At 58.6% G+C, this 19,591-nt stretch overlaps 2 protein-coding genes across 3 annotated transcripts; one reads left to right on the forward strand and one right to left on the reverse strand.

Moving 5' to 3' along the window:
• Window positions 1-7,536: 7,536 nt before the first annotated feature.
• Window positions 7,537-15,129, forward strand: LOC117641074 (beta-1,4-glucuronyltransferase 1). The gene is made up of 6 exons (XM_034378179.1): window positions 7,537-7,695; window positions 7,806-7,943; window positions 8,088-8,816; window positions 10,865-11,107; window positions 11,213-11,437; window positions 11,530-15,129. Exons 1-5 carry the CDS (start codon window positions 7,573-7,575, stop codon window positions 11,408-11,410), a joined length of 1,431 nt encoding a protein of 476 aa, XP_034234070.1. The 5' UTR covers window positions 7,537-7,572; the 3' UTR covers window positions 11,411-11,437; window positions 11,530-15,129.
• A 79-nt stretch (window positions 15,130-15,208) lies between these two features.
• On the reverse strand, window positions 15,209-18,518 carry LOC117641461 (protein obstructor-E). 2 transcript variants are annotated; one of them, XM_034378801.1, is made up of 6 exons: window positions 18,428-18,518; window positions 16,630-16,741; window positions 16,322-16,581; window positions 16,043-16,237; window positions 15,500-15,701; window positions 15,209-15,403 (listed from the first exon to the last, which is right to left on the reverse strand). In XM_034378801.1, the coding sequence occupies exons 1-6, from the start codon at window positions 18,498-18,500 to the stop codon at window positions 15,352-15,354; spliced, it is 894 nt and encodes a 297-aa protein (XP_034234692.1). In that variant the 5' UTR covers window positions 18,501-18,518; the 3' UTR covers window positions 15,209-15,351. The 2 variants fall into 2 exon arrangements, with proteins under 2 accessions (XP_034234692.1, XP_034234691.1); XM_034378800.1 differs by having other exon boundaries at window positions 16,322-16,741.
• Between the last annotated feature and the right edge of the window lie 1,073 nt (window positions 18,519-19,591).

Here is a 19,591-nt window from a genome sequence, read left to right on the forward strand (position 1 = left end):
CGACGTCGTCGGCCAGGGTTTCCGGCGGGAATGACCTTGATGACGGTCATTGGCGTCATGACGCCGCCGTCGGGGTCCTCCTGGCTGGCAGGCTGGCGCGGCACACGGTGGGCCAGAAGACCGCTGGAGGGGGCCAAAATTCTCGACGCGTTTAGAGCTCCTGAGTCGCTAAATGGGACTCGAACCGATCGTGTGGCCCCCCTCAAATGGATTTCTCGTGCGGAGACCAATCCATTAGTGGGGTCACACGTTCGATTCGAGTCACATCTAGCGATTCTGGATCTCTAACAGCGTCTAGAGTCTCAGCCGCCCCCACCGGTCCTCCGGCCCACTCCGCGGCACGGCCCGTCGCTTTGGCGAGCGCCCCGCGCGGTGTGGGTGAGACCGCGACGCAGTCGGACGCAGGCCTGCAGCCTTGCCTGCAGCGGGGCAGCGCGCCGCGTGCGATAGTGCGATAGCTTTCCGCTCCGGCCCAGATGGCTGCTTCTGCTTCTGCGCGTTACTGCAGGTCAGGGGCGTAGCGGCGGCGTCAGCGCCGACATCGCCGGCAGTGCGTGGCCGCGGTGGCGAGTTCGCCTGCTGTGGCGTCGCGACGGCCTGCAGTGCAGGGGCGTTGCCCGGCGCGGCCCGTGTGCTCCACGCTCTCCATGAGGGGGTCGCGCGCGCACTCCGACTTCGTCGCCGGGGAAACGCGTGATAAGAAACTATAAAAACGCAGCGACTTTGCTTTCCTCGAGGTGGTCGTGTGGTCCGGGAGAAAACTTGACTGTGTGTGTGTGTGTGCGCTGCAGCGTGGCCAGGCCGCGGTGCGGTGGTGCGGGCACGCCGGGCACGCCGGGCACGCGGTGAAACGCAGTCATGGTTGCTTTACCCCGAGTGACAACATGTAAGTCTGCTGAGTGCCAATGACCTCGCGTCGCTCGGCCTGCCGCTGCTGCCTGTGCTGCTGGACTGGCGGGCGGCCGGCCGGGCGGTGGGAACCTTATTTCGGGCGCAAGATCGCTCCGCCGCGCGCGGCTCACGCGGCCGGCCCGCTGGAGGCCCCGGAGGGCGGACGGCCGGACGACGGTCCCGCGGAAAGAGCGACGCGCCGAAAAACGCCAAGGCTTCGGGCCGCTCGGGTCAGTGGACTCTGGCTTCGTCGTCATCGTCCGCGGGAGGCTTTCGGCGTTTGGCCATTGGCGCCGCCGCGCAGTGGGCCAGAAGACCGGCGGAGGCGCCCAAAACTCAAGAATCGCTCAACAGGACTCGAACCGAACGTGGGACTGCACCAATGGATTCCTCGTACGGAGAGTAATCCATTGTTGTGGTCACACGTTCGCTTCGAGTCCCATTTAGCGACACTGGAGGTCTAAACCCCGTCCGGGGTTTCGACCGCCTCCACCGGTCTTCTGGCCCAATGCGGCACCTCCGGCTGTGGAGTGCGCGGAGCGCGGAGCGTCCTCGTCGGCTCGGTGTCGTCGGCGGCGCTGCGGCTCGCCACGGCACGGCGCACGCCGCGGCTCTTTCTTTTCTCACGCACCGCGCACTGCGGCACACTGCGCGCACCGCGCACCGCATCGCGATAGATCGCGTTTGAATAATTTGGCTTTTCGCGCTGCGCCGCGCACGCCTCGAGACCTCGAGACTTGGCGACTCAAGGGCGGCCGGAGCACTGCGAACGGCAGGTGAATGTAAAGCGGTGCATTCTGGCGTTTCTGGCAGTTCTGGGAAAGGTGGCGCGTACGCGGCGTACGCCTCGCGGGGCCACGGGGCTCCATTCTCCAGGCCAGCACGCCGCCGACACGTCCCAGTGGAGGCGGCCGACCACTTGGCCGGCGGAGCTCCTTTTCGACTCCCGGCCGTCCGAGTGGGTATTTCCCCTCGGACTCATTGCCCCCCGTTTTTTTTCCTCCCCCTGGAGCTTTTTTTTTCTTTCCTCCTCGTCGTTTTCGCAAAGTGGCGGCTTCGCCACCGGTATTAGTGGTAAATTGCAGCCCTTTGCGGGCGGGGCGCTTGGTTGTGCGCGGCGCGGCGCTCCCGACGACCGCGGTTCTGTTTTCATTTACAGCTCACTTGTTGAACAACAGCAGCCTTCATGAAATTGCATAGGCCATTCGCCGTGAGCCGCGGCCGGCTGCGTGCTCTGCTCCGTGATTGAAGCGGGGGAGGGGGCGGGGGCTCGGCGAGGGGGTTGCGTGGACAAAATTAAGCGGAAAGTATCGGAGCACGCGAGGGGGCATGACGGCGGCAGCAGGGCGGCAGCCCCCGCCGCCAACTTCTCGAGTTTCCGCCCTTTTCGTTTGCGTCGTCGTGTCGCCCTTTCCTCTGTCTCTCTCATTTTCTCTTCTGTTTGGTCCTTCCTCTCGCTTTCCTCCTTGTTGGCGGCAGTGGGCTGCTGTGGCAAAACTCTAGACGCGTTTTGACCTCCAGAGTCGCTGGACAGAACTTGAATCGAACGTGTGACCCCACCAATGGACTCCTCGTTCGGAGAGCAATCCATTGGTGGGGTCACACGTTCGTTTCGAGTCCTGCTAAGCGACTCTGGAGCTCAAAACGCGTCTAGAGTTTTGGCCGCCTCCACCGGTCCTCTGGCCCACTGTGCGTTCGCTGTGCGGATGCCGACTGTGGCGACCGGATGGACGGACGGACGCCGAGGGAAATGTAGCATGGCGGTCGGTGGGCCCCAATTTCGCCTCTTTTAACACAAACAGAGCGACGTGTCGTCCCCCTCCCCTCCTTACTCTTGACCCCCCTCCCCCTCGCCCTCGTAATTAGCTGCTGCTTGGGGTCGTAAAAGGCAGTGGGCTGACTGGCCTATGCCTTTGGCGTGAGCTGCTCGGCTGCTCGGCACTGCCCCCAAGTAAAGCATGGCGTATTTGCACGCTCGCGTGGCTACTGCGTGACCGCGGCGTGACCGCGGCGTGACCACGGCGTGACCACGGCGTGACCACGGCGTGACCCGCACGGCGGGCAAATTATAAATTACGCCCGTGATTATTCAGATTGCGCGGGGAGGAAAGGTGCTTATGGGTCGGCGGTGGTCGGTCGCTCGGTGCGGTCGGCTCGTCACGGGGCTTTAGCGGTCGGTGTTTTTTGGAGGGGGTGGGGGGATTTCAGGATCGTGTTGAGTATGCTGATTTTCCACGTTCGTTGCGCGGTTCTTTGTTGTTGTTGTTCTTGTTGTTGTTGTTGCTTTTTGGATGTTTTGGTTGTTTTTCTCCGTGTGATTTCGGGCCGGAGAGTGGTGCGCGCTGCGCTGGGCCGCGCCTGGCGTGGTGCACGTGGATCGGAGGGGTGCGCCGAACCGCGCCAAACCGCGTCCCGGAGTGCATTGCGTGCGGTTGCGCTTTCGCCGCGAGCTGCTGCACTGCACTGCGCCGCGCGCTGCGCCGCTGGCCGGCAGGTGTCTTCCTCGCACTCATGGCGCGTCCCTGCCAGTCCCTGCAGGTCTCTCTCGCACGGCGCGTCCCACGGGGATGCGAGGGACAGAGCAGCAAACCGCAGTCCAGAATGGGTCGGGCGGCAGGGCACGGGCTGGCCGCCGTTGGATTAAAAGGTTTCGCCGCTGGTTCGCTGGGCCGCTGGATGTTGCGAGCGCACTTTGCGGCACTTTGTCAGTCTCGCTGTCTCTGTCTCTCTCTCTCTCGGGCCGCTGGCCGGACGTGGCCGAGGCTTCCTCCTTCCTCCCAACGGCCTTGCCTCGCCCTCGCTCATCCCGCAAAGCGCGGGCCTTTCCACTGGGGGGGGGGGGGCTTTACAGGCGTAGATCCGAGCGAAATGCGTGGCGATTGCCGATGTATTGCGCTTCGATTGCGATGGCCGCGGCGGTGTCGTTGCGTCGCTGCGTCATCGCTGTCCGGCCGGCCGGCTGCCTGGTTGTTGTGCCTGGCCGTTTGGATGTCCGACTGGCGCGGTCACGCTCACGTGATGCGAGGCGATGCGCGTTTTCGGAGGCCGAGCCGCCGAGCCGCTCCGCTCCGATGCGCGGCGCGCAGTGGCGGTAGCTTTTACCGCCGGACGTCAAAGTGAAATTCCTGGCCCGGGTGTGGTTCGGGGGGTCGGGGTTTGAGGCGGCCGAGTGGCTCTCTGTCCCGCCGCACTCTGCCGCTCTGCCTCTCTCGCACCCCCGCGGGACGCGCTGCACAGTGGGCCAGAAGACCGGTGCAGGCGGTCAAAACTCCAGACGTGTTTTGAGCTCCGAGTCGTCAAACAGGACTGGAACCGAACGTGTGACAATGGATTGCTCTCCGAACGAGGAGTCCATTGGTGGTGTCACGCGTTCGGTTCGAATCCCATTCAGCGACTCCGGAGCTCAAAACGCGTCTGGAGTTTTGGCCGCCTCCACCGCCCACTGTGGTTGCGCCGGGCTGGGATTGCGATCGACTCTTCCGCTGGACAGCGGCAACGCCGTCGTCGTCGTCGTCCTGGAGGCTCGCCGGAGGCTCGCTGGAAGCGCGTCGCCGTTGTGCAATTGATCGGCATTGTTGGTGGCGACATGGTTGACGGGCTGCCGCGTGCCGCGGTATGTGACTGGATGTGACGCACGCAATGTCGTTTATTACTACAGCCGCCTTGTTGTTTTTGCCGCGTTTGTCGCCGCCGGCTGCGAGGGCTGCGCTTGCATTGTGTGTGTCTGTCTTTGTCTTTGCATTCCGCAGTCCCCCGGGCTCCAGGCGTGCGGTGGGCCAGGCGGCATGTTTAGGACTTCCCTCTACATGCGGTTGTGAGCTCCCGTTGCCCTGGATACTCTTCGACGCGTACCCTCAAACGATGGCGCTGTCAAATCCCTCCCCAGGCGATGTTCAGGGAGGCTAGCGCCCGGCTGGGTAGGCCGGCCCGTAACGCAGCAGAGTGCCACGGCACTGCCCGACTGCCTACCTCGCAGGCGCTCGCCACCCCTCACACACATTTCGAGCGCGAGTGTCCTCCAATAAAACGAATATCAAAGGCGCAACAAATTGCCATTTGAACGTGGAATCCGAAGGCACTCTCGTGCGTTTGATTGGAATCTTTTTTGACGACACGGAGCTGTGCTCCAGGACCCAGTCACTCAGCCAGACAGTCAGCCATAGACAGTCAGCCATAGACAGTCAGCCATAGACAGTCAGCCATAGACAGTCAGCCATAGACAGTCAGCCATAGACAGTCAGCCATAGACAGTCAGCCATAGACAGTCAGCCATAGACAGTCAGCCGGACAGCCAGCCAGCATCCCGGCCGGAACTGCAGAGGTGAAGCGGATGTCCCCCGATGGCGTCGCGCCGCGTCGCGCCGCCTAGCCGGTCGATTCGGAGATGGGGATTGGAATGGGCCGGTGGCGTTTCTCGCGTTTTCACTCTCGTCGTCGGCGGCCTTGGCTTGGCCGGGCTTGGCCGGCGGGGCCGCTTGCTTTCGATTGGATGTGCGATAAGTGCTCATAAGAGGATTGCATCGCCAGCCAATTTGGCCGCGGAGGCGGCGGCGCCGGTGCCCCTCAAACGACCTGGTGGGGGCGGGGCGGGGCGTTGTCATGGCGACCGACACCTCGAGGGGGCAGGGGGTGGGCGCTGTCAACGCGTCCGCCGTCCTGCCGTACGAATATGGGCAGTGCGTGCGCTGCCGAAACTTGATCGCGGTACGCCGTCGTGGAGGGCGCAGAGGGCGCCGCGGCGAGGCGTCTTTGTCGCCATTGTGGCCGCGGCGCGCGTGGCGCCATTGACGCAGTGATTTACACGCGGCGTGCGTTATCGGGGATGAAAAATAGCGCGGCTCTTTGTGCGCGCGGCTTGCAGGCGTCGCCGGGCGTCGCAGGGGCTGCGGCCCGAGTCCGAACGTCGTGGCTCTGTCTCTGTCGCACTCATGGGCCGTTGCGTAGGGGTGCGAGGGTGCGAGAGAGAGAGACTCACAGTGACGGATGACGGTTCGGAGCGAGCCTACGTACTGGCTTGGCTGGTGCAGTGCAGTGCAGCGCGGAGTTAGTGCCAAGGCAGGAGAGCCGAGCTCGCACCGGCAGACGGGCGGGAAGGCGGTCGGTCGGACAGACAGACAGACAGACAGACAGACAGACCGAGCGGCCAGGATTCAAGGTGCCGTTGGGTCGGTTTCTTCTCGAGCCTGCTGTCTAAGGCCGGACGGGACGGGACGGGACGGGACGGGCTCGAGGATGGACTCGAGGAGTCGGTCGGACTTGCTGCCTTCCTTCCGTCGGGATGAGGTAACGAGGGACGTGGCGTGGCGCCGCGCCGTGCGTACGTACAGTGCCTCGTGCGCCGGGTACGGCACGGGCCGCGTGTCTGCACTGCCGACTGCCCGCTGCCGCCAGTACGCCCGCAAGGCCGTCGGGGTCGCCCGGAGCCGCTTTTTGGCTGGGCTCCGGTCCAAGTCCAAGCGAGGGAGGGGAGGGGGGGGGGCGTTCCGTTCGGCGCATCCTTGATCCCCGTGATCCCCGCGGCGGAGTGGCGCGGTGGCGTCATGCAGGCCGCGCGGCGGCTGGCGGCCGAGACCCTCTGCAGGGTGACGCTGGCTGCAGACTGATTCCGAAAGTCGTTTTCGCCGCTCTGTCTCTCTTGCACCTACAGGGAACGTCCCCTGAGTGCGATAGAGACAGAGCGACGAAAACGACTCTCGGGATCAGTCTGCTGGCGCTGGTCGGGACGGACGGACGGATGGCCTGCAGCGCATCCTGCTGCACTGCAAGCTGCAGGGCGGGCAAAACGGGCACGGCAGGCAAGGCGCGGCCTCGCTCGCGCGGACAGCCTTCCCCCTTTGCGCTGCTCGGCGCGGCGCGGCGCTGCGCTGCGGCCGTTGGTCGGTACGGAAGTCGGCAGCGTGCCGCCGTGACAGCCACCCCGCCGGCGGGTGGTGTTTTATGTGCAAAGCAGATTGTGAGCGGGTACGCCCGGGTACGCCCAACACGGCCCCCTGGACGCGGGCGAGTCGTTTCCCCTGGACGTTGCGTTGCGACTTTGCGGCCGGTGGCGCGGTGCGCGGTCGCCGAGTGCTAATGAGTGGAGCCGAGTGGTCGGGGCGGGGCGGGGCGGGGCGGGCGGGGCGTCAGCTGGCTGGCACCTGCAGGTGCAGGCCGCCCCGCCGCACCCCTCCGCCCTGCCCAGGACTCGCAGGACTTGGCAAGCTCTCGGCTGCACGCGCAAGCGGCGCAGGCGGCGCAAGCGGCATTAGCTGTAATTGAAGCGCCAAGAGCCGAGCAGCGCCAAGCGCCATGCAGCGGCCCGAGCCGAGCCGAGCCACAGCCGAGGCGAGAGCGGAGCCGAGCCGGGACCGCGACGTGCGTCTCATTACGGTTGGCGCGGCGACAGGCCGCAATATGCAAGTTTTTGTGTTGTTGTTGTTTGTTGAATGTTGACGGCAAGTCCTTCGGTAATGTACCGCGTTCGGCGTGCTGCTTCGAGTGTGCCGCGCGCCGCTCGGCCCGCACCGCGATAGCTCGCTCCAACTCGTGTTGATTTTTTGTTGCCGTGTTGCAGGCCCTGCAGACCCGGCGCGGGCTGGCGCTATGACCGTGGGATGAGGGCGCCCCTGGCTGCGGGCCGCGCTCCCCCCCGCCACGCCCCCCCACCCCCCGCCCCTCGGGGACCTCCCCGCGCCCCCCGCCATGCTGGCGCGGCGGAACTGGCTGCTGCGGCTGTCAGTCATCCTCAACGTGGTCATCTTGCTCTACTTCGGCTCGCACTTCGCCACCAAGAATGGAGCTGTGGTGCTCATCGAGGAGCTGCAGGTAACCGAGCTGAACCCGTCATTATGTTTTTTTTCTTGTTTGGTTTTTTGCGCGCGTGTGGTTGTTTTGTGCGACGGCGTCGCTAACGTGGCCTTGGTGTGTCCCCGCAGGCGTCTGGGAGGAACCTGGCGTCCATCGACATGCCCAACCCGCCCCAGACGGACGGCCCCCAGTCCAACGACATCAACCCGCCGCCTCCTCCACCACCCCCGCAGCAGTCGTCGGCGCAGGCCGCGGCGGTAGCGGCTGCTGCCCCCGGCGCTGGCGCGGGCGCTGCCTCCGCGGTGGTGGCCGGAGGTAGCAACCCCGACGAGGGCATGCCGCCGCCCGCGCTGCTGCCCCAGGCCGCGCCGCCCGCGCCGCCCGCCGGCGACCCGGTGACGCCCGCCAAGGCGACGAGCACCACGCTGGGCGGCGGCGGCGGCGAGGCGCCCCCCACGGAGAAGAGCCTGCAGGACGTGATCGCGTGCCACGACCGCACCGTGGAGCCCCGCACCGCCCAGCGCGGCGACTACTGGGTGCTGTACAACTACGTGACGGCGTCGGAGACATTCCACTGCTGGGAGAGCATCACCTACACGACGCACGCGGACTACACGTTCCTGGACAACCTGTCCCCGATGCTGGAGCGGTGGCGCGGGCCCGTGTCGCTGGCCATGTACGCGCCGGGCACGGACTTCGCGCCCACGCTCGAGGCCATCAAGTACGCGAGGGACTGCGGGTCGCCGCTCGTGTCCAAGCTGGTGACGTTCCACGTGTTCTTCGGCGCGCGCCACGTGCCGCGCATGGTGCCGCGCCCCGACCGCGCCGTGCTGCCGCCCGCCAACTGCTCGCGGCCCGCGCCCTGGTCCAACGTGACGGCGTCGTCGCTGTACAAGGCGCAGAAGAGCCTGCTGTACCCCGTCAACGTGGGCCGCAACATCGCGCGCGAGGCCGCCGTGACGCACTACCTGCTGGCCTCGGACATCGAGCTGTACCCCAGCCCCGGCGTCATCCCGGACTTCCTGGAGATGGTGCGGCGGCAGGACAAGCCGCTGGCGCGGCCCAACCCCAAGGTGTTCCCGCTGCCCATCTTCGAGCTGGAGGCGGGCGCCGTGCTGCCGGCCAACAAGCGCGAGCTGGTAGGTGCCTCGCCTCGCGCGTAACGACCGCATGGCCGCGCATGGGCCGCTATCGTCGCCTCTGATTTGCATAATTAATTTGGTCAAGCGAGGTAATTTGGTGTGGCCCCGCGGGGCGAGGTGTGGCTGGTGTGGCCAGCCCCAAGGAAGCCAGCCCCCTATTGATCCTCCCTTCCACCCGGCCCTTCCAGTGGCGTAAACACCCTTGCCTCGAGAGCAGCAGATTTTTCCCGTCCCTGAAAGGCTCGGGTACGGCATCGCCATCACGCACCTTAAGCCCCCCTCCCCCCTCGCCATTAATTTCTGGTGGGGGCTTCAAGGCGCGGCCCGGCCAGGCCGCCCCCGCCTCGTTCAAGTCCGTGCGCCGCGTTGCCGCGCTCGCCCGCCGTTCGAGTAGCCTTACCTCGAGTCGCCCCCAAACTTTGAGCCAACTTGGAGGGAGGAGGGATCCGGGGCTTCAAGTGGAACGAGTACAAAGTGTGATCAAAGGCTGATTACGGGCTTCGGCCTTCGGTCCAGGGGTTGGCGCGGGTTGGCGGGCCGCGTCGTCGTCGTCGTCGTCGTCCTCATCGTCTCGCTTGTTTGCTGTGGGCTCTCCTCCTTTGGCTCTCTTCCCCCCCCCCCCTCTCTCCTCCGCTGGAACGCTGGAACTCGACTTCGCGGCGGTGCAATGCTGGCAATGCGAACCAGCGGGTGGAAATCCAATGTGACTATTGGAGAGCGAACTGGGAACAGGGAACGGGGTGGCATGGTGGCGTTTGGCCCGAGATCCATCAAGATTAGTTTCCCCCTCAAGTTGGCGTGTCCCGGCGGTAATGAGTGAGTCATGCGCCTTTGATTGTGTCAGTCTCGGGTCGACTCGCCTGCTCACTTCGCCTAGCTTCGCTTCGCCTATAGTTTGAACCGAACCCGCTTCAACCCACTTCACTCCTCTATTCAACCCACTCCAACCCGCGTTGCCCTGCTCCGCATCGGCCCGCTTCACCACGCTTCACCACGCTTCAACCCGCTTCACCCCGCAACGCCCCGCTTCACCTCGCTTCACCCCGCTTCGCGTCGCAATCACCGCGTCCGCCGTCGGTCGGGGTTCGGGGTGGGCGGTAAAGTAGATTGATGAATGGACTCCAGTGTAATGTGGCAACTGGAAACTAACTTGGTCTCGCGTGATGTCATGAAACCTGAAGTCGCTCCGGTGCACGCCACCGGCCTGGCCGGGCCCCGTGCCTCCCCTCGACGCCCAGGCGGCCCAGCCCCACGCCCAGCCCCACGCCCAGCCCCACGCCCCACGGCGCCGAGCCACCTGTCCCGCTCCCTTCAGACCCCTCCAGACGCCCCCCAAACCTCCCAAGGTGGCCATAAACGTCACTCCTAAAATTGTACCGTGTTTGATTTTTTTTAGAGGGGAGATATAGACTTAAAATAGTTTCATTTGATTTTTTTCCTTCATTTTTCCCTCACTCTGCGGCTTTGGCATTCCCGCGCTGCCCCGTCGTCGTGCCCCATCCTCTCGGGTATCTCTCCCGGACGACGCCGACGGCGGAGATTCGCGTCGCGATGAAGTGAAATTAGAGGGAGAAAAGGGAGGAAAGAAATACTCGGGCAATTATGTGTGCCGCCAGCTCCGCGCTCCGCCAGTCATCGCGATCCTCGTCACGACTGGGTCGCCGAGAATGTTGGAGTTTGATGGCTTTGGCTGCTTTGGCGGAGTCGGTCTGTCGGACCCGTCGGACCCGGACCGGCTCGGGCAGAAAGGCAGGCATAGACAGTCGTGCCGGAGCCTGGAGTCTCCAGCCTGGAGAAGCTGGGGCCTCGGGCCTCGGGTCGGCGACGCCATGGCGACGCGACGCGACTCGACGCGGCGCAAGTAGCCACTGCAGGAATGCCAACCTTGAGATTTGCACAGCGTCTGCAGTCGCGCGCGTCGCGTCGCTTCGCGTCTCATTGGGGGGGCTGGGGCTTTGGCTGGGCTGGGGGCTGTCCCTAACCGCGGAGATGCGGCAGGTCAGCCTGCAGAACCATATGCCACAACGTGTTTGCTTCTGCCGCAGGTCACCATGCTCAAGAACGGCACCGCCATCCCCTTCCACAAGAAAGTGTGCCCGGGCTGCCACAACGTTCCTAAGTCCAAAGAGTGGGTGCTCGCCCCGGAGAGCTCGGGGCTCCACGTGTTCCACATCGGGAAGCGGCTGGGCTACTTCGTCCACTGGGAGCCCATTTTCATCGGCACGCACAGGGATCCCCTGTATGATGAACGGCTCTCGTGGGAGGGCAAGAGCGACAAAATGACACAGGTGAGCAGTTTGTCGCTGTACCGGAAGCATGAAGCACGTGGTCTGCTTTGTTCCGTTTTTTAAAACCGTAGTCCCCGTGTTAATTATTTTTTTAATTGTTCCCAGGGTTATGCGCTGTGTGTCCTTAACTATGATTTTCAAATTCTTGACAATGCCTTTCTGGTGCATAAACCTGGCATTAAAACATTGAAAAAGGATCCTCAGAGAGCGATGCTAGCTGGCAAAACTAATGTGCTCATCAGAAGAGTCATCTTCCCAGAGCTCAAAGTGCTTTATGGTACTCGCAAGGGCTGTGCTGTCTGACATCTCTATTAGTCTTGTCTCCAAGAGGTAAGGGAAACTGTTCCATAACAAATAGTCCTTTATCACAGTGTTTTGTTGTCTCTGCTTGCTGACAATGCATGTTTTTCTTATTTTTCTAGATTTTGCAAAATCAGAAGCATTCTGCCAACAAGTTTTAATTTATGATTTTAAAAGTGCAGCAGAAGACTTGTGGAATTAGATGTTGACTATATGAAGATAATTTTCTACTGCTTAGTGCTATTTATTTATTCGATTTTGCATCTTGCTGAATTTGTTTTCAACATGTGTCTGTGAACTATTAAGTCAACAGCAGTGTTGTTTTGCAACAGTTGGTGCAATTAGTGTCATAAGGAAAACTTTGAATACGTCTTGGTACGTCTTCTGCTTCACAGGTGCCGTAAAGTGGAGCAGAAGAAATTCCAGTGTTGTGATAATCGTAGTATGTGCTTGAGAATGGAATGAAGGTCAAACGATCTCTGAACTCAGCAGGAAAAGTGTATTATTTTTGTAATACTTTTTTTTTCCCCTCTTAAAATAATAGGAATGAATGATGATTGTGTGTGTATGTTTGTTTGTGTGTGAGTTAGTGTGTGTGTAACTTGTGACATCCTTGTGGAGAGAAGCAGTTGGGAGAAGTCTGAAGATGCACAGTCTTATGACTATCGCCATTTTAGTTCCAGTCACATTCAACTTTTTTTTTCTATAGGAATTAAATTATGAATGGTGCCAGTTTTCTTTATAGCAGTCATTATATCATTGTGACCTTGCTGTCTTAGAAAAATTGGTATTGAAAACAGTGCCTCAAATTCAATTGATTTTTACATAGAGAATATCATAGCAAATATTTTAATAGAATAAGAAGTAGATGTAAAATTGTAATTCTTTGACTGACATGTGGTTCTGGTACCTTGAAAATCAAAATATCCACCTTTGTTAATTAAAGTTGTATTCTATCTATTAGGAATAATTCTGACAATTTTTTTCCAATCCCCTAACTAAGCAGGCTGTTCAACAATTTTTTATTAGAAGAATTTTTTGCCGTTTGAGGAGATTGACTTCAATTATCTGTACCTCTTCCCCCCTTCCCTGTAAAAAAAGATTTTGAACTACTATTATCCCATACAGTATGCTATTAATCCTCCCCCTTCCTCTGAAGCCTGCCCTTCCATGTTGTTTAATTATGGGTTGTTACGGGACACAAAAGATGACTGATTTATCTCTTACTTGTATTGTCAAATTAATGTTTCTGGTTTGTAATTTATTGTTACGACACATTTTTTTAAATTTTGTTTTCTTTAAAGAAGAAGTTATATTGTCAAGGCGTTTATTTGAGGAAAACTGCAAAATTTTCTTTTAAAATTTTGGGAAACAAAAGTGGTGCATTCTGAAATTTGGTGAAAATGATCTGTGCACGTGTTTACCCAGAAGATTCCATGGGAAATGATTCATCTACGTAATTAATTTGCATCTACATTGTATAATGCCTTCTAATGTAAAGATTTGTCTCCCCAATTTGAATTTCACCTAGTGAGAGTATATTTTTGCATATAACTATGTTTTACCAGTAGCACAAGAGTGCAGGGTTTTGTATTTTTGCTGTCTGTATGGCTTTTCTTCTCACCAGAGCCTTTACAAAATTCTTACTTATTTTTGTTTTGGTTTGCTTCTCTTCAGTCTCTCATGCTTTTTCCATAGACGATTAGTATCTTACTCTGGCAGTCCTATTCGTGTTGCAAGAAGATTTGCATGGATCAATTTGTAATAAATCAAAATTAGGTAACTTTTAGGTATATTCTTTTGTAGACACTCTTTCCTCCTCTGCTTCCCCCTTTAAAGATTGTGCAAACTTTGTGATATCTGTCTTACATACATATCACTGTTGATTCTTATGTCTGTCTGTAGTAAATCAAAAGACATTTTCATTTCTTGATATAATTTGAGTGATTCTCCCTGTGCAGCTATACAATGCTTCTGAAACAAAATGTATGAAAAGGATCCTTTCCAGAACCTAACGGATAATTTTTGCCAAACAAACTGCTTTATTTAGTAATTCAACGAACACAGATGGAAAGTAGTTCATGTGGCTCTATTTGAAGTTGAGCTGTTTCATCTAGTCGTTAGTTCAGTTCAGGATTTTTATTATCGGTCCCTAGTACTGATCTGGGAAACTTGCAGCTTGTAAGACACAATGCCAGACGAACTACTGTCATGTTTCTCATCATAAACAGTGTTTCTTTGTATTTTGATTTCTCGTTTGGCTTCCAAATATGTTCTGACATGTTTGTAAGCTTTGAATTCCCCTTAAATGTCCAAAAGTTTTGGCAGAGAATTGATTTTGAAAAACGACACAGGCTATCTGTAGTAGTTAGTGCTCATGTTTTGTTTAATGTATCATTTGCTCAATTTTTTTTTATTTTTTTTAGTTTGATTTGATGTGGCTCATGAAGCTGTATCAGTTTTAATGTCGTGTTAGTATGGTTCTTTGATGGCTTGGAATCTTAGAAGGCTTCTTCGTCATCAGGCTGCAAAGCTGGTCTGGGTATTTGTTCAGATGTAAATCTTTGTATTATTATGTTAAGATCCATGCAGTTCTTCAAATGTATGAGAAAGGATACACCTTACCATTTTTCAGTTAGCAGTGATTCTTCTTGTCTAGTTTATATTTTTGTACTTTCAAAATTTGTTTCTGGTATGGAATATTTTGCATGCATTATTGCCAAGTTTGTAAACCACGAATTCAATGAGATTTTAATTCTGAGATGGTATGTGGTATCAAACTGACAAGCTCTTGTTAGGATAAACTAAGTGGTCTGTTCTATAGAAAAGTTTGCCAACACAGCTTGCTTTACCCTAGAAATTTTAGTATTTACCTTTCCAAGTGCCAAAATGAAGTAAGACAGTGTAACTTCTCACAGCTCCATTTTTTTCTTCGAGTTTTATAAATTATTATTTTGTTGTTGTTAGAAGAAGAAATATTATCCCTTTTGAAGTGATGCCTTCCATTTTAGTTGACCAATGACAAGCTCAAATGCATCTGATAGTGCATTAAGTTGTGTTGACCTATTCCTGCAATCATCACAACTATCCAAACCACCAATATGTGATTGTTGTGTTTTCTGAAATTACATCATGATATTGTAAGATTATGAAAAAAAAACAGGCAGTGGTCCTGCAAGTTGTGATAATTGCAGACCAACTGTAGGATTTTGAAAGATGTTTTGTTTAGTTGATGTTCCTATATGAGTATACATATGGAGCCACTTCCCAGTTGCAATCCTTGCACTGTGTGCAGAATGTACAGCTGATATTTTCTGTACTCTTGTCTCCTTGCAGAGTTCTTGTAATTGTAGCTAGCTAAAGTAAATTTGTTAATTTTATGGCACTGTTATGTTTGTTTTATTTTGTTTCTTATGTATCAAAAAGCAATAGTTTGACTGATTTGTTCTTGTTAAAGGGATTGTGCTGGTGCTGAATCATGAATTTTTAATTTTATATTAACTTGAATGATGACATTCTCAAAGGAAAATATTTAAGTGCTTCATATGACTTGTAAATTTTGTTTTGTCTCAAATTGGTTACTTGATAATGCACCTAGCCTTCCCATTCCTTTACAGTTTTGGTTAATCTCTTGTAGGATTCTTTCATAGGATTTCTTTTTCTTTATACTTCAATGTGATGCAATGAAATTTATTTAAAATAAATGTATATTTCTTTATGAACTTGTGTTTTTGGTCACTCACTTCCTCCAAAAAATAAAGTATCCTTTGATTATGAACTGGGAGAACGCAGCGAGAGAACTTGTTTGAATTAAAATATACTTTCTTACAATACAGATCACTTAAAATTTACACTTAACGATATATCGATAACTAATCACAGTTTGTATTATCATGTAGGGCAACGATGTCCATTGGTGGTTGGAGCTGGTGTACACGCCCAAATCAGAACAACCGGGTCTGCCTGAAGTCGTTTCCGCTGCGGAAGGCTGGGGCGCTGAAACCAAACGACGAACGCGGAGCAGTCAGTGCTCAGCCCAAGCTCCCCCTTCTTCCCCTCTCCACCACCAACAGCAAGTGGCAAGTGCCTCACCATCCCGTCACGTTCTCGGCGACGTCGCAGTGGCCGAGCTCCTCGCTGAAGGCGTTCCCCTCGCCGCAGTTGTACCGCCTGGGCCTGCCGTTGACGCACGCGAAGTAGTGCTCGCAGTCAGTGTTGGAGCGCAGGAGGCGGGTCTCGGCGGGGCGCTGGCCGAACAGGAGGGGCTCCTCGGGGCAGCGGAACTGCAGGAACGCTGAGGACAGAAGGCAGGGCGACGGGGCGAAATGAAACCGACGTGTGGTGTATCACGAGCCATGCGCCTCGTGCGCACAGCGCACAGTGGGTCAGAAGACCGGTGGAGGCGGCCAAAACTCTAGACGCTCCACAGTCGCTAAAGACCACTTGAACCGAACGTGTGACCCTATACCAATGGATTCCTCGCACGGAAAGCAATCTATTGGGGGGCTCACACACAGTCGCTTCCAGTCACAGTTAGCGACTCAGGAGCTCAAAACCCGTCTAGAGTTTAGGTTCATCGGTCTTCGGGCCCACGGTGCAGCGTTAGCCTGTTCGGAGGTCAGCAGAGGTACTCACCCTCCGCGTCGCAGGACGCCACCTGGTCGGGCCAGTCGCAGTGGTAGGTCTCCGGGTTGAAGGCCAGCCCGTCGGGGCAGTCGAACACGTAGCCGCGCCCGGCCGCGCAGTTCATGAACTTGCCGCAGTTGGCGGCGTCGCCCAGCGCGTAGTAGCCGTACTGGTGGGGGCAGTCCTCGGTGGGCTGGGCCGGCTCTGCAACAAGAGCGGGGCGTCGGACGGGGAAGTCCCAAGGGCCGGTCGTGCGCCGCGCGGGACGCGGTAAGCGGGGATACTCACGGACGGCGGAGCGCGTCAGGCACTGCACCTCGTTGGGGTAGCTGCACGGGTAGCTGAAGGGGCTGTTCTTGTCGTTGAACAGCAGCCCGTCCGGGCACAGCTCCTCCTTGGCCACGCCGTTCTCGCACTTGTAGTACGCGTCGCACTGGCGCGAGTTGGCGAAGTAGCCGTTGCGCTCGGGGCAGCTGAAGCCACTAGCCTGCTGGAACTGCTGGAACTGTTGTTGCTGGAGCGGCTGCTGGAACTGCTGCTGCTGCTGCCTCTGGAACTCCGGCTGCCTCTGGAACTGCTGGAACTGCGGCTGCTGCTGCCTCTGGAACTGCGGCTCGGCGAAGCTGCCGAACGACTGCTGCTGCCTCGGCGAGCCGAGCCGCTGCGCGCCGCGTTGGAAGCCCTGCTGCTGGAACACCTGGCCGCGGGCTGCGGACAGGAGGCGGTTCAATAAACACCGAGAAGCACGCGCTTCGTGCTTTGCGGCCGTCGGGGCTTGGGGCTTCCCTCCGCTGCGTAGCACTGCGTAGGGTATGCAGCACGCAGCGCCCGCCCCGGCCGGCCCGTTGGCTGGACGGCCGGGCACACGCGCGCGTACAGTTAGCACGGAACGGCCTACCTCGAGCACGAGGACCTGTCCTCCGACCAGAAAACGAAGGCCTCTGAGTCCTCGCGGTCAAAGGGCCACTGCCGCCTTGACTACCATTGGCAGCGGCCCTCGGCCGGAGTATAAAGGCGACGTCGCCTTGCAGCAGCGGAACGAGGAACGACGCGGTTCCCGGCACCGTGCGGCGCGGCCGGCCCCGCTCCGCTGCTGCCGACTCGCGCTTTGGAAATGGAGAGTTCGCACCAGCTATTTCAGCTGCTGCCGACCGTCGCGCGCGCCGAGCGCCGGGCGAGCAGGCAACGCGGGCGCTGCGGCGCGTCGCCGCCGGGCGGTTGCCTACCCGGCAGGCGCTCGCCGCCACCCCGTTTCGCAAACTGAGGAGGTTCGCTGCCTCGCGCCTGGCAGCGCCTGGCGCAACGAGCGCCTTCTTGGTCCTCGTCACGACCGCCTCTTGAGATGCCAGAGAGGCTAGAGAGAGGCGACAACACAATGCGCGTCGCCCCGGCCTTGACACCCATGGCGCCCCGAAACAAATGCAAGCAGAGTCAATAGCCCTCGACGCGGCGTGGCGTGGCGCTCGGACCAAGTCGCCGACGGCTAGAGTGCCCCCAGCAGCGCCGGCAGCAGCAGGTTCGGAGGATGGGCTGCAGTGACTCACGGACTCACACGGCAACAACAGGCAACGCAAGCAACAAACGCGGAGGCAGTCGAAAGGTCAGAGGATCGTGTTCAAGGAAAGCGACAATTCGGTGTGTCGGACCGGGCGGCCGGGCCGCGCCCGCGTCGCTCCTCTGGGCGGGTGATCTCTCATCCGAAAGGTTTCCGTCGGATTCGGTTATTCGTTGCAGCAGGTCGAGCATGGAGTGCAACAAAGGGGTCCGATGACGGTGTCTCGCGTGCGGCGCCGCCATGGCGCCGTGGCGGCGCGAGGACCGAGCACCGAGAACGACCAGGACGATCAGAACGACGCCGGGCCGCAGCACCACGCATCACGCGCCACTTGCTGCTCAACAAGTAGTGCCTCCGCGTCCCCGCCCCGCCCCGCCGCGCGCCCCACCCTCAGGCCGAAGACGATGACGCCCCGGCGGCCTTGCGTGTCGTCTGTCGTCCGACTCCGGCGGCGACGGTACAAATCAAAACTCACTCCTGCTCGTCCCCGGCGCGGCGGCGCGACAACGCTCAAGGTCGCACAGGTTCCGGTTCTCGCTGCCGGCCGGGTCATCTCGAGTAGGAGCAGCGGCCCAGCGGCCCAGCACCAGCACAGGCAGGCCGACTTGGAGGAGAGCACGGCGGTACGCGGTTTGAAACTTCGATTCTGTTATTTCTCGTCAGTCCCACACCACCACGTTGATAGGAGGACCTTCCACATCCGAAAGTTGGGCGGGGGTGGTAGTTGTTCCGAGAAACGGAATTCCCTACACCGGAAATAGTCACAGATTTGCGCTCCACCAAAGAAGAACGCACGGCGGAGGAAGCGGGAATCCTCGTGATCCTGGTGCGGTGCTTACCGAGGCAGGCCAGGGCGAGGACGGCGACGACGGCGGCGTGCGCGGTGCTGCGGGCGAGTCCAGGGGTCGTCATGGCGGTGCGTCTCCTGGCGGGCACTGGGCGCGAATGAGAATGAGATGCACAGTGGGCCACCGTCAGTGCGGCCCCACCTGTCCCGCCAAGGCGTGCCGCCGTGCCGCGCCGCCGTGCCTCTGGGTGCGTCCGAAACCCGCCGCCCCCGTCCACGGGTGTCGCCGTGAGTGGGAGAGAGACGCAGCTCGCGTTATGGCTCTAAGCGACACCGCCCGTCCGTCCGCCACCTCTCCGGGGGCGCGGTGGGGACAGTTGTCGCGACCCGACCCTCGCGGCAAGCGCCCCGCGGCAAGCGCCCCCCGGCGAGCACTTCGACCCCGCCACGCCCTTTGTTTCGTTCCGTTTTGCTTTTGTTTTCCAGGGGCTGGCAACGCTGACAACCCCACCCCTTGGCGGTGGTTTCGCAGAACCGGCCGTCCGCATGGCGCGCGTTTGACCCGCGGTTTGACCCCATGCCGCCCTCCCACCTTGCCTTGCGGCCGCGGCCCTAGCGGCCCTGCCCGCCGTGCCTAGAGAGCCTCGAATGGTGGCCATGCCATGCCAGGGGCGGAGCGGGGCCAGTCCAGGCCAGTCAAACCGAACCGCGGTCGCCCACCGCCCACAAAGAACACTCGCAGAGAAGGAAAACCGCGGCGGCGGCGGCCCAGCAGCCACGCGTGAGCAGCTGCGCGATTCGGAAGAGCGGTTCGTCGCTCTGTCTCAGTCGCACCCTTACGGAGTGTCCCACCTAGTGCAACAGAGAGAGGACGAGGAAAGGGCTCACCACCTGATATGTGATGCCCCCACTGCCTCACAGTCAAAATGATCCGCGAAGCGACGCCGGCCTCGGCGCCACACGCACGCACGGCTCCTGGCCAGCAACCCCCGGGGAAGTCCCCAGCACACGTCCCGAAAATGGCGGGGCGGAGCGCCGGCGCCACTCGCGTATCTCATCTTTCTCATCTCGGTGTCGACGACATCGGACACCGGGGCGAGCTGAGCGAGCTGCATCCCCGCGGCGCCGCGGCCTGATGGTGGACCGATACCGCGGACATGGCCTCCGCGGAAAGAGAAAGCGAGGGAGATTTCGAGATGCGTCTTGTCATCCACGG

Source organism: Thrips palmi, unplaced genomic scaffold (genome assembly GCF_012932325.1).
Source record: "Thrips palmi isolate BJ-2018 unplaced genomic scaffold, TpBJ-2018v1 HiC_scaffold_15, whole genome shotgun sequence".
Taxonomy (NCBI): domain Eukaryota; kingdom Metazoa; phylum Arthropoda; class Insecta; order Thysanoptera; family Thripidae; genus Thrips; species Thrips palmi.